The sequence below is a fragment of the Pungitius pungitius genome, chromosome 15, assembly GCF_949316345.1.
Source record: "Pungitius pungitius chromosome 15, fPunPun2.1, whole genome shotgun sequence".
In the NCBI taxonomy this organism is placed as follows: domain Eukaryota; kingdom Metazoa; phylum Chordata; class Actinopteri; order Perciformes; family Gasterosteidae; genus Pungitius; species Pungitius pungitius.
This window is the reverse complement of record NC_084914.1, coordinates 2383789-2396974: the sequence shown is the minus strand read 5'-3', so window position 1 is coordinate 2396974 and position 13186 is coordinate 2383789. Positions and strand designations below refer to the sequence as shown.

The 13186-nt window shown below is 48.5% G+C and overlaps 2 protein-coding genes across 2 annotated transcripts; one reads left to right on the top strand and one right to left on the bottom strand.

The window, feature by feature from the left end:
* Positions 1 to 1249: 1249 nt before the first annotated feature.
* Positions 1250 to 9403, bottom strand: kcnj9 (potassium inwardly rectifying channel subfamily J member 9). Its single transcript, XM_037457506.2, has 8 exons — positions 8639 to 9403; positions 7408 to 7843; positions 6899 to 7112; positions 5541 to 5742; positions 5182 to 5374; positions 4771 to 4968; positions 3707 to 3837; positions 1250 to 2865 (listed from the first exon to the last, which is right to left on the bottom strand). Exons 2-8 carry the CDS (start codon positions 7691 to 7693, stop codon positions 2599 to 2601), a joined length of 1491 nt encoding a protein of 496 aa, XP_037313403.2. The 5' UTR covers positions 7694 to 7843; positions 8639 to 9403; the 3' UTR covers positions 1250 to 2598.
* Positions 9404 to 9462: 59 nt separating this feature from the next.
* eif3f (eukaryotic translation initiation factor 3, subunit F) lies at positions 9463 to 12934 on the top strand. Its single transcript, XM_037457692.2, has 8 exons — positions 9463 to 9616; positions 9990 to 10060; positions 10822 to 10901; positions 10985 to 11122; positions 11208 to 11299; positions 11870 to 12006; positions 12139 to 12252; positions 12761 to 12934. The coding sequence occupies exons 1-8, from the start codon at positions 9505 to 9507 to the stop codon at positions 12836 to 12838; spliced, it is 822 nt and encodes a 273-aa protein (XP_037313589.1). The 5' UTR covers positions 9463 to 9504; the 3' UTR covers positions 12839 to 12934.
* The last annotated feature ends 252 nt before the right edge of the window (positions 12935 to 13186 follow it).

Sequence of the window (13186 nt, the reverse complement as noted above, 5' to 3'; positions counted from 1 at the left end):
GGGATCTTCAACGCCATCTAGCAGCCAAGTCAGAGAAAGACATTTCATGTTTGTTTCTTTTTTTCCTTTTTTTTTTTTTTTTTTTTCAAAGGCACGATTCTGCCTAGTAACCAAATATGCTGACTTCTCCTGGGGCTGAGATCCCGGCCTGGAATTTGTAATGAGACACAGCATACTGCGGGGCTTTGATATATGTCTTCAATATGGGCCATTAGTCAAGTAGTAACCATCAGTAATTTATTGTACAAAATGAGGAGGGGGTGGGGAGGGTTGGGGGGGTGTGGGGGGGGGTAATGCAGTTTAACATTGTGGCTGAGCAAACATTCCGCTTTTCATCACACTCTGATACATCAAGAAATAGATCATAAACACGTTGTTGGCTTCTAAATATATTGATCTAAATTACGACCTTTCAAGAAAGGAACTCAAGTGCAGTTTGAGGTTTACGTAATTGTTCAATATTGAACGCTAGTATATAAATATATATATCGTTTTTACGAAAGTAGATGTATGTGAATGCTATAGTTTTTACATATTCTGCTTCTAAAATGTTTTTATCTGAATACATCAATACTTGATATACTATATAATAATAACTAAAATGGGCCATTCTGGAAAACAAATAGTACTTCTATTCCTCAAGTATGTAGTTCAACTTTTAAAAAGTAATACAGTACTTTTTATTGTATTTACTGTGTACTTTTACTCAAGTAAACTATCTTTAACCAATGCACTTCTCTTGTTTTAATTCTGTACTGTACAACAAAACATACAAATACGTGAATTGAAGTAATTTGGTGGAGGCCTTCTTTACATTCTAACAGGATAACTTGTGTACTACTGTGTCGTCTCTTTAGTATTCTAACGACCTGTCGCTCTTCATTTGTGAATCAGTTCATTAATTCGTCACTTTCAACAGCAGAAATTACATTTGGTCGGTTTTCTAAAACTGACCAATAATTCATTTTCTCTATCTTAATACAGTGATGAAATCGTACTTATTTAAAGAAGAAAAACAACAATTTATACTTCATCACCATTGTCCCTGTGATAATATTATATACACATTATGTTATTACAACTGATTAATGTATTTCTGCATTTTATGATGTAGCTAGTGGGAGTCATGTATAATATTGCGTAGTTTAATAATAATTCAACTATTATAGCTACGACTATAACTTTAAAATGTAGAGAGGTAAAAAGTACAATAATCCATCCGAAGTAATGAAGTACAGTATGACAATCCTTCTGTAATATACTGCAGTTTATTAACCCTAGTTGATGTGTTGTGTTACATGTTAGAAACATTGAGTAAAAATGGCCACGTATCCACACAGCAGCAGAAGCAGGACTAAACGCAGCAGGACTCTGTTGTGCTTTTCATTTCTACCCGACTGGGAACAGAAGACAGGTCATCGCTGTGCTGCATATACACACACATATATACGTGTATATTATACACGTATATATGTGTGTGTGTATACATGTGCACACAGGTGAAAGGCGGTAGACGGATATCCTGGTCACTTTAATCTGAGAGAGCAGTCAGGAATGTGAGTCTCTGTCTCTTAGTCCAGGCCCCCCTTTTCGAAGTGGGATTGTGTGAGGTACTTGTACACAGTCCGTGTACTTTGAGGAGTAGTGCACACAGGAGCAGCTGAAAGACGTCAAATAATTCAACCCTACATTCAAAATATTTCCGCCAGACCACACCCTTTTGTGATGGGAAATTAAGGCGCTTATCTTTTCTCTCTTCAGAGCCATAAAAACAGGAGTTTGATGGCTTTGTTTGTCTCATTGTGTGACTTTGTTGTTTTAAAGGGTTTTCTTATGATTCTTTTCTTTGAAGAGGGAAACTGTTCCAAATGTGGACGACATTTAAAGCGATGTTTGAAATTCCTTTCTTCGCTCTGCGCTGGTGCTCCGGCCCGTCGCCCCCTTTGCAGGAGGTGCGCTGACTACTGAGAAGTCCCTCAACACAAGCCTACTTCAAAACAAACAAACAAAAACAAGACAACAAACTGGACAGGAAACCAGCTCCGTTCCCCTCTGGCTACTTTTATCGTCTTTTTATTTTTCTTCAGCCAAATATAGATTGATAAGCATTTGTTTCTAGCACCACATGATGGTTTGATCCCAAATGGAGTTTTTCCTACCGGAGACGAGACTGAAGGAACTTTAGGGTCACAACAGTTCCATCTCTACTTGGACGTCATCATAGTGATGTTCATGCGCAGGTGAAGATAAAAAGCATCTACGCACGGCACTTTTTTTTTTTTTTTAATTAAATGAACAACCCGTGTCATTCCGCCGATGGTCCACGGGAGAAACTACTGTTGACTCTCAACTAAAGCACAGTTCTGTCTAATAAAATGTAGATGTAGGCAAGAAGTGATCGGAGCTAACAAGAAGAGATAAAAGGTCAACGGAGGAGTAATAGACAAAAGATCAGGAAATAGACGCCGTCACGTGGTAACAGGAGATATGGCATGTTCTGTGGAGCTGGAGTGGAACCTTGAAAGAAAAACCTCTGGCGGTGGGGGGGGGGCGGGGGGGCTGGAGGTCTGAAGGTCCCTGTAAACATTGTCCGCCCCTCTAGGCCTCCGACTCCGACGGGTCGGTGGCGACGCAGCCGTTGAGCTCGCCCAGCCCCGTCTGCTCCTGGATGTCCGTCATCTCCCCCACGATGAAGATGGGCTCCCCCCCCTCCCCCCCCCGCCGGCCGCTGTCCGGCCGCTCGGCCGCCTGGTTGGTCAGCGTGGGCTCCTCGTCCAGCCTGCTGGAGATGGACCAGTAGAGGTGGGCGTCCAGCCGGGCCGCGGCCAACGACAGCTCCCGCGCCGAGCAGGGGGGCGTGTCCACCTGTGGGGGGGGGGAACGGAGCGGGTGGCGAGAGGGATTAGCGTTGCTATGGCGGCCAGAACGAAGGCCCGTTTGTGCCCGTTTGACAGCGATGTAGCAGAAATCTAAGATTCTCCGCGGCACGATTCCCCGAAGCGACAAAACACGACCCGTCGCACTTTGAGTCCAGATTGCGTTCTGTTTAACGAGCGACCTGCTGCCCCGAGGGACACGCGCAGCGGATCTAACCGCAGGAGGTCGCTGCCCCCGCTGCAGAGATTTCACCACCTTCTAAACGGCGCTATCGGACACGAGAGCGTCATCCATCTGCTTCGGCGAGAAAACATATTATTGCATTATTTCCCCAGGAAAGAAAAGTAGTCCTTTTAAGGTTTGTCAAGACCCTCCTCCTCCTCCTCCTCCTCCTCCACCTGCATCGCCGACAAGGCCGAGGAGAACCTGCTCTGGAGATCAGCCCCCCCCCCCCCCCCCCCCCCCACAGAAGACGAAAGGAGGTTTGGAAGAGGTCAAACATGCTTCTTTTGCTGTGTTCTTATGTATGTGTCGGCGCACGCTGCGGTAAATACTGCAGCTCGACTTCCGGTATTTCCCAGAATGCCTCTCAACATCCCCCGTGAGGACGAGCGTGAGAATTCAGATGGACACGTGGGCGGAGACAGGAATAGGGACAACTTACTCAAACACTCGCAGTCGGTCTTTGTGTTTACGCGCAGTGGAAAATGTCCCGACAGCGTTAACATTGACGAGGACATTTAAAAAAAAAAAAGGGTTTAGAGCCGCTTTGTGCCCACGGAGAGACATGAAACGACGAATAGCGCAAAAGTCCTCCCAAAGGCCTGACCTCGAACGTGTGATGAAAGGCTCCGTAGTCGATGTCGAAGAAGCCCTCTGCCAGCAGCATCATGGGGCTGAACCTGTGACCCCACATGACCTCCTCGGCGAGATAGGAGCTCCTCGCCTGGCACGTCATCCCTGACACACGGGGGAAAGAAAAAGCCCGTGTGAGACCGTGGCTGCACATGAACACTCGTGCTCCTCTGTATAATGTGTTGATGAATAATTTGTTTATGCGGTGCGTGTTTTCTACACGTTGCAAGTGTCTCTCCACACTTGTAACGTGTTTTAGGAGGTCGCTCCTTAACAGTAGCGGCAGCAGGACACGGAGCCGTCCCCCTGCTCCCGTTACACTTTCACTTTCACTCCGATATCCTGTATCTGCATCTAAATACGTGAATATTTCCCCTGTAATCGCGGCATCACGAGGCTCTCAAAGCTCGCCCCAGAGGACGGGGGGAAGAGATGGAGGGCTCTCGCAACAACAAATAGCAGGAATGAACGGCGACGTCCTTTGATATTTCATTTTCTGATGGACAGCTTTGGAGGCTTCCTGTGAAACGGGGACGGTTTGTATCAGACTGTCGTGTGCATCCGCCAGATTAATCTTCCTAATGCGCAATACTTGTTGTTGGGGCCAAACAATGCATTTACATCATAGAGGCCATTACAACTTTACAGTCAAATTAAATTGAAAGGCATTATTCCCCACACAACAATCCTGTCAGATGGTTTTACTTTGTAACCCTTTTTTAAAAAAAATCTAAAAACAAATCACCGAGAGCCTTTAAGGTGATAAAACATTGTTAATGTTTTTTCTTTCTTTTTTTTTATGCTTGTAACTGAAATATAGCCACATTTATTTTTGTCACTTTCCATTCATCATTCACCGCACGGCGCTGTTCAAACTGCACACATTTCCTCCTCCCGTCTCTCCTGTGTAGACGGATTCCAACCCTTAAAATACCGCCGTGTTTCCCTCACGCCGCCTGGACGCCCTCCAACTGTCACACACACGGGGGGGGGGGATTTTTAGCTTCGCTTCGTAGCTACGTTTGGCGCCGTCCTCACCGGTGGCCTCCACCATCCCCTCCAGGATCACCACGATCTCAAAGTCCTCCTTCCCCAGCTGCGACTGCGACATGTCCCAGAAGGGCGAGTGCAGGTCGATCTCGTGCGAGATCACCAGCGGGGAGACCAGGAAGAGGCGGTCGTCGCCCGTCTCAAAGCCCACGCTGATGTCCGTCTGGTCCAGCGGGATGAACTCGCCTGGGGGGGGGGGGGAATTGAGGGGGGGCGTCACAGTAGAATGTGAGGAAATGGAGCGGAGGAGGAGAGTGATTTTATCAATAAATCCCTCTGATTGGGTCGTAGCTGCACAACCGAAGCATCAAGTAGAAGCTGCGGGTGCTGCAGTGCCCCCCCCCCCACCACCACCACCACCACACACACACACACACGGTGCAGAAGAAGCCGTCTCACCCTCCTGCGTCTGCTTGGACTTGATGAGCTTGGCCCTCATGTTGGCCCCCACGATGTGCGAGCTGCGCAGGTCGCCCACCCGGAACATCAGGCACAGCTTGTCGTCCCTCAGCGAGATGACGGCGTGCTTGGAGAACACCAGCGTCTCCGCCCGCTTGTTGGGCTGCGAGATCTTCACAAACATGCAGCCGACCTGGAGGGAGGGAGGGGGTGGGTGGAGGTGGGGGGGGGGGGATGAGGATTCATGCTCATCCAAAGACTGCTGACTCGGGAAAACTCAAGCTCCACCAGCACATTTCTATGTGTAAAATTGATATTCATTTTCAGGTTTCCTAACTGAAGCCCCCCCCCCCCCTCACCATGAAGGCGTTGACCATGGAGCCCAGTATGGCCTGCAGCAGCAGCAGCATGGTGCCCACGGGGCACTGGTCCGTGATGACGCGGTGGCCGTAGCCGATGGTGGTCTCCGTCTCGATGGAGAAGAGGAAGGCCGAGATGAAGCCGTTGACATTGTTGACGCACGGCGTCCACGTCTCGTCCCCCAGGTGGTCCAGATCGCCCCTGAGAGGGTGGGGGGGGGGGGGGGTAATATGTGAGAAAAGGTGGGAGGGTGATGACAAAGTGAGTGCAGTTCAAAAATAGACGACAGAAAGCGACAAGAGTTCTATTCTTAGACTGGAGGTGAAGAAATATTTGACGATTCAACTTCTCCCCCATTAACATTTAAAATCATCCTTTCAGCTGAATCCGATAGGGAGAAGGAAGTAATCCTCACGCCCACTACCGTTATTAATCCTCTTGCTGCAGAAACCCACTTCTTCCCCGTGCCGGTCTACCGGACCGGTGCAGATTCTTCTTCCTAACGACCCGCTACGGCGGATAATGGTCCTGATTAACACAGCTCGGCCAGAGGGGGGGAGAGCTCCTTAATGAAAGTGGTGTTAAGTAGTCTACATAATATATGACTTTTATTGACCCGCGTCGGTACCGGGGGGGGATTGCAATAACACCGACAGCTCTCTGGCACGGCTCAAGTTGGCCTGTAGTTTATGCAAAGAGGTCACGCTTTTTTCACGGGGGGGGGGGGGAAACGTTAGCTAATTAGAGCGACACATCTCGTCCCGGGGAGCTAAGTCACAACGACGAGACACGCTGTGACGTTAATGCTGCTTCGTCATCTGCTTTTCTGTTTGGGCCCGGAGGCGCTACGGCTTCGTTTTTGGGAAGATGTCTGAGAGGTGGTGCTCCTCCATCTTTAGGCGATTGTGCAGTGATGAATGCACATTTTTTAGGAAATGTGACATTTGCCTTTTCTTCCCTTGAGTTTGCTGAGACGATCGATACCTCTCTGACATCAGCCTTTCAACAAAAAAAAAGATAGGTTAGCCTAGCTTAGCACAAAGACTGGAAACGGGGGGAAACTGCTAGCCTTGCTCTGAATGAGGCCAGTATTTGTCTGGGATAAACAAAGCTGAATGACTTCTCCTTGGTGCAGCTTTATCTTTATCGTGCAGGTATAAGAGTGGTAACAATACCAAAGAAAAGTGAACGATTTAAGTAGAGTAGAAAGCACACAGCTAAGGAACGTCCTGTTCTTCATCATACAGATGTTTCCACTAAGTGTGGAGCGCATTTTAAAGCTGCGACCCAAGATCTCACTCGTTCTTCAGGCACTCGTGACGAACCCAACCCAAGGTTCTTCCGCCGCCTCGCTTACCTGCAGTAGGCTATGAGGTACCAGATGGCCCCGAAGAAGAGCCACGTGACGGCGTAGGCCATGACGAAGACGAAGAGCGAGCAGCGCCAGTTGAGGTCCACCAGCGTGGTGAAGATGTCGGTCAGGTAGCGGTAGGTCTCCCGCATGTTACCGTGCGACACGTTGCAGCGACCGTTCTTCTCCACGTAGCGCTGGCGCTTACGTCGGGTCCGGCCTGGCGAGGGGGCGCGGGGGGGGGGGACAGAGGAGAAGCGTCTACAATCAGCAGTTCTACAATCCTAAACCCGGGCGTGAAGACGGGCCTCCGGCAGGTTCCCAGGGGCTCAATCAGCCTGCGTCTGACTCCTCCCCTCAAGACGCGAGGTGTGAAGTTAAAGCCCCCCCCCCCCCGCCTGCGGATGTCCTGGCGACTAAAGTGAGGTTCTCGCCCTTTGAAACACGCAAACTGAGCGTCTCCTAAACATTCATCGCCGTTATGCAGAAAGAGGGAAAGGGAGTCCGTCTCTCACCCCAGCCGAATCTCCCCCTCTCCTTCTCCGTCCCCTGGGTCTTCGTCCTGGGCTCGTTGGCTTTGGCCTCGCGCTCCAGCAGCTTGTTCTGGAAGGACTTTCTGACCTTGGCCAAGGGCGGAGTCGCCGAGTCGGCGGCGACGACGGGGCCCGGCTCCTCCGACAGGTCGAAGACCCCGGCCTCGGCGGAGGCCTCCGCCTCTTCCCCGCCCCCTCCCCCCTTCTCCTCCACGGGGAGCGAGAGGGAGTCCGGGCGTGCGGCGATGACCGACTTCTCCAGCGCCATGGCCTGTGTGCGTGCGTGCGTGCGTGTGTGCGTGTGTGTGTGCGCGTGTGTGTGTGTGTGTCAGGTGTATTAGCGGGTTATTGATGTCCTCCCTATGGCAGCCTCTGTCCAAAGGCTATTGATTGGATCATTTGTTTGCTTGACTGAAGCCTGGAACACAGGAGAAGGACACAATGATCACATGAAGCCGTGAACTCGATGAGTTCTTCTGCCGTCGCGCACTAATTCACCGACGAGTGACTTTTTGAAAGAAATGGGACCTAAACTCTCTCAAGAGACAGCTTTATTTCACCGGGACCTTAACAGCTGGGGCCTGTAGCTTCTGCTCACCGCGCAGATCTCACTTCCTGCTTCCTCTACCTGTTTCCCCCTCTTCACTCCTTTCCTCAACAGCACAACGAGGAGGCTAAAGGTCTGAGGCTAGTTTTGCACCTTTGAAACGACAGGTGACGGAAGAGTGGATCGGTTTCTCTGGCGATCCTGCAGCACTTTGTCATGTGCGTAGTCGAGCCACTTCCAGCATTTAGCATGTTTCATAAAGCGCCTTGAGCTAAGTGTGTGTGTGTGTTGTGTGTGTGTGTGTGTGTTGTGTAAGTGCACTTACTGCTTTGTTAAATGCGGCTGCTTCATGCTGCAGGCCTGCTGGGATTTCTTACATAAGTGGCATATAAATAAGGCAAACGTAAACACTGTACGCTTGTGGACACCGGGACGTGTCTCTCTGACCTTTAGTGGCCCAGTAAAACGGGCTCTTGAGTGCATACGCGTCCGTTTGGACAATTGGTGGGACGCGCGCCAGAAGGAGACCGACGGGGACAATCCAGATGACGCACTACGCCTGATGGATGGATGGATGGGTGGATGGATGGATGGATGGATGGAGTGCAAATAGGCTCTCAGATCAGAGGCTGCGTGAGGATCGCTGAGGAACGATCCGGGTCTTACCTGCTCAGTGCAGCCGGGGACGCGGGACACCGGCGGGACGCTTTATCGTAAGAAAAAGGAAAATCCGCTCCGAGCGCGAACCGCGACTGGCGTCCTCGGATCGATGGCACCCATTTCTGGTGTTTACCAGCGCCGCAGCGTCCGTCTGCTCCTGTCCGATGTCACGGGAGGGGGTGGTGGTGTGGTGGGGGGGGGGGGTGAAGGAAAAACAAAGACCACCTCGATCCGACCGCTCGGCACAATACACGGAAGACGCAGCGTCCGCTGAACGACCGTGAAAAAAAAAACACACACACACACACAACAAAAAAATCCCCGGCAAAAATAAACAGTGAGGGTGAGATTAGAGCGGCCTTTGTAGGACATGTGTCGGGCAGTGGACATGCGAAATGGTGGCGACGGGATGATAACCCGGCAGCGCAGAGAGCTCCATCATCTGTGCATCTGATGGAGTCGGTCAGGTGTGGAGCCGCTGAGCGGTGGAGGATGCTGTCATCAGCCTGCCTCATCATGCCTCCCATTACAACAACAGAGCCATCTCCCACCTTCAGAGAACGATGCAAAGGCAAATGCAATATACTAAATGCATTGTATTTAATGTCTGGTCAGAATGACGGTGTATTAGCTCACTTCGATGGTTTAGTTTTAATACAAATATATGAATATTTATTTTTGGTTCAATATCCTATGTTTTCCCTATTAAAATGACTTCTCTTGATATCCGACGCTGACAAACATTAAATTATCCCCGGTGTCAGTGACTTGGTTTTAATTAGCGTTATACTGAGAGGCGCCGTTCGGCCGCCGGCCACTAGGTGGTGGTATATCTGTTCACCGACGCCGGGCGTCAGTCCCTCTTTTCCAAGATGTCGGTGTCCGGGCCAGTGGTGAAAATTCACCCCGTCGTTCTCGCTTCTATCTGCGACTCTTACGAGCGGAGAAATGAGGGAGCGAGTCGTGTGATCGGGACCCTGTTGGGTGAGCGGACAGTCGAGATATTTTCGACGCGTGGACCGTTGTGTGAATAAAACGGGCTCGCGGGGCTAGCTGGCTAGTGTTAGCTTCCCTGCTAACGCATGTCGGCCCGGTTCACGCCTGTAGCTAGCTAGCTAGCTCGTTTAACAGCTGGTTGTTGTTAACACGGGTGGGAACAGAAATGGATCTGCTCAGTCGAACCTTTCTGATATATTTGTTTTACGACTATGACATGTAACAACCAGTACCGACCGTTGGTGTTTGCCGGTGTTTGTGGTCGTCAAGACTTTAGTCTCCCGTGTACCCTCTTGTTTGCTAGCTAAACGGTTAGCTCATTTTTTCAAAAGGCTAACTTCTAACGTTTGTCCTTTTCCAGGAACTGTTGACAAGCACTCCATCGAGGTGACCAACTGCTTCTCTGTCCCCCACAATGAGTCTGAAGATGAGGTATGTTCTTTAACTCCTTCTTTTCACAGACCGAACGTTGTCGTCTCTTCTGAAAACGTAACCCTATTTTTGCCAGATTTAACGGAAAGTTGTAATACTTAAACTGTCAATTCACTGACATTTGCGAACCGCATACAGTCACAAGAGGTAAGAGAGTTGTTAAATATTTTTAAAGGTCCCGAACTAAGAACTCCGAATGTGAGGTTCTGGGTGCATCTCCCCCTTAACTCTCTGTCAGACATTTTAAAACTGTTTCACTTACAGATATTAAAGAGGCTATCAATGAAGTGCATTGTAACGTACATTTAGGCTACTCTTATAATGTACCTAATTACAATTTTGTGGTTGACAAATAATGCTATTCTCGTAAAAAAAAAAGACAAATAAACTTTGATGTTGTATACCTTGATTAAATGTTCCCCCGCCTTTAACAGTTGCAAAATGTAAGTGATGAACTCATTAATGCATCTTTAATTGTCCAATTGTATAATATTATTCAAAAAAGGTCTTCTGTATAATGAGTAAACTTACTTTTAGCAGTATTTTATGAAACTGTTTGAACAAACTCCAAAATATGTATATAGACACACTTTCTCATTGAATGAAAAATCTGTCCAATCCTTGACTGGTTCTGTTTATCAGTAGTGAAGAAACTTGATCCCGGTTGAGGTTGACGCTAACACCTTGTTAACCTAGATGGTGGCCTCACATTGTCAAAGGGGGACGATGTTTTGTAAAGAAACTTGATCCTTTGCTGACAGGTTGCTGTGGACATGGAGTTTGCTAAGAACATGTACGAGCTCCACAAGAGGGTGTCTCCCACTGAGGTCATCATCGGATGGTGCGTCAAGTTCTACATATTTGGAAATGTCCCAGATTGAAACCGAGAAGAGGAATCTTACCCCTGTGGCATCTTTGGTACAGGTACGCCACCGGCTTCGACATCACAGAGCACTCGGTGCTCATCCACGAGTACTACAGCCGGGAGGCCACCAACCCCATTCACCTGACGATGGATACGGCGCTGCAGAGTGGCAAGATGAGCATCCGCGCCTACGTCAGGTCGGAGGGTCTTTCTGTCAAACTGTTTTTGTTGCCGTGTGATCGGGTACAGGTTGAGACGGTGTGTTGTCCATCTCCCACACAGTGCGCAGATGGGTGTGCCTGGAAAGACCGTTGGTGTGATGTTCACCCCGCTGACTGTCAAGTATGTCTACTTTGACACTGAGAGGATAGGCGGTAAGACGACCCTCAATGAATGAAGATTGCTTGCTAACTAAATAAATGTTATCTCAGTGTTTTATTTTTTGTCAGAGGGGACAAACATTTCAGTGTAGTTCCCAATAACTTAATGGTGTGAATGTGTAGAAATGTAGTTAATGCCGTAAGCGGCAAACGCACTAGATATGCTGTTTTCATCCCTCTACGCCAGGTGCTGTGGGGGGGGGGGGTGCTGCGCTATTGTTGACTCGCCATTACTTAGCAACCAAAACCTGTGCCATGCCACAGCAATGATAACATCAGGCTTCACTGACTAAACTAAGACAAATGGATTTCCGGGTCAGTAGAGACCTTTCAACCAAAAGGTGGCAGCACGTTGAGCAGATGGTAAGTCTGCACTAAAATGATGAACTTCTCGCCAAAGAATAAAAGGATTTCTGCTCCCTGTGACTGGTTGTTCCTCGTCACATGACATCGTTCCAGAAGCTGACAAACTCTAGGCCTCTAATGATGTGCATTTCCAGTTAGTTAGATGTGTTTAATGTTCTTGTAATTGTACTCTTTAACAATCCCTACTGTTTGTTGCAGTGGACCTTCTGCAGCGGACGCGTATACTTCCGAATCGCACCAAGGGCCTCACCTCTGATCTGTCCCAGGTGGGCTGCTCTGCAGCCAGGCTCCAGGACATGCTGACCACCATGCTGGCATACATTGACGACGTGCTGGTGAGTCAATTCAGATGTGCTTGGTACATAGATTCCATGTGTAGTAAATGACAAAGCAAGTCTCTGAAGATCGTCTGTGAAGTAATTGGCTTCATGGTGGTTGTGAAGCTAATGCTGTTCGATCCCTCTCAGTCTGGCAAAGTGGCGGCAGACAACAGCGTGGGTCGCTTCCTGATGGACCTGGTCAACAAGGTGCCCACCATCTCAGCCGAGGACTTTGAGAACATGCTCAATTCCAACATCAATGTAAGAGCTCCTCCATCTGTTATTTTCTCAGCTAGAGAATTTCATGTTATTGTTCTCATTGGATTTAGTGTGTTGCTGTTAGTTGTAGAGTGTGTAGGGTGGAGGCGGCGCATGGAGTAGCGTGGTGCGCTGGGGGACCACAAGGTTGGTCGCTTGAATCCAGGCTGCTCCATGTGCCCTGTTGAAGTGTCCTTGAGCAAGACTCCTAACCCGTCATTGCCCCCCAGGCAGAAATGTAGACCATGGGTTAAAATGCACGTCACTTTGGATTAAAGTGTCAGCTAAAAGACATGTAAAGTGTACACGTTGAAGCATAAAATCATGCTTTGTTTGCTTTTGTTAACGCTCTCCTTATCTAACTCTTTAACGCTCACTCGCCCTGCACACTCAGGAACATGAGCTGCCTGTCCAACCTCGTGGTCCTTTCTCTTTAGCGTGAAGCACTGTTAAAGGAACATAAGCTGACAGACTCATTATTCATGTGAACGTGCTGTTTGGTTTGTTGCAGGACCTGTTGATGGTGACCTACCTGGCCAACCTCACCCAAGCACAGATCGCTCTGAATGAGAAGCTGGTGCTTCTCTGATGGGTCTCTGGAAGTGATTCATATTTAATTTTTTACTTTTTTTTTTTTTTTTTTTTGAGCTGAGATGAATAAAAATGTTCCGACATACCATGTTAACCCTCAGGTTCAAGGCGTGGTCTTTTGGTAATATTGTTGTTACAAATAATCCAATTTAGTCTCAGACTTCTAATATACGTGATGAAGTTTTTTTTTTTTTAATTGCAAATGTAATCTGGCTTCTTCAATAAATGTCCCAGAGCCACCAGGGAGGGCTTATAACTTTATGGTGTCTGACATTGCAGGGCAGTAATCCATGATTATATTAACAGATTAGACATTTACTCACCTAATGGGTTAATCCCATTAAAG

What these genes read in the sequence shown, in the direction of transcription:
- kcnj9 (XM_037457506.2), bottom strand. Translation starts at nt 7,693, where the DNA reads ATGGCGCTGGAGAAGTCGGTCATCGCCGCACGCCCGGACTCCCTCTCG. An exon ending in GAGGGGGAGATTCGGCTGGG is followed by an intron (nt 7,113 to 7,407) that starts GTGAGAGACGGA and finishes CCCCCTCGCCAG; the next exon opens with GCCGGACCCGACGTAAGCGC. An exon ending in CCATGGTCAACGCCTTCATG is followed by an intron (nt 5,375 to 5,540) that starts GTGAGGGGGGGG and finishes CCCTCCCTCCAG; the next exon opens with GTCGGCTGCATGTTTGTGAA.
- eif3f (XM_037457692.2), top strand. Translation starts at nt 9,505, where the DNA reads ATGTCGGTGTCCGGGCCAGTGGTGAAAATTCACCCCGTCGTTCTCGCT. An exon ending in ACTGAGGTCATCATCGGATG is followed by an intron (nt 10,902 to 10,984) that starts GTGCGTCAAGTT and finishes TCTTTGGTACAG; the next exon opens with GTACGCCACCGGCTTCGACA. An exon ending in AGCATCCGCGCCTACGTCAG is followed by an intron (nt 11,123 to 11,207) that starts GTCGGAGGGTCT and finishes TCTCCCACACAG; the next exon opens with TGCGCAGATGGGTGTGCCTG.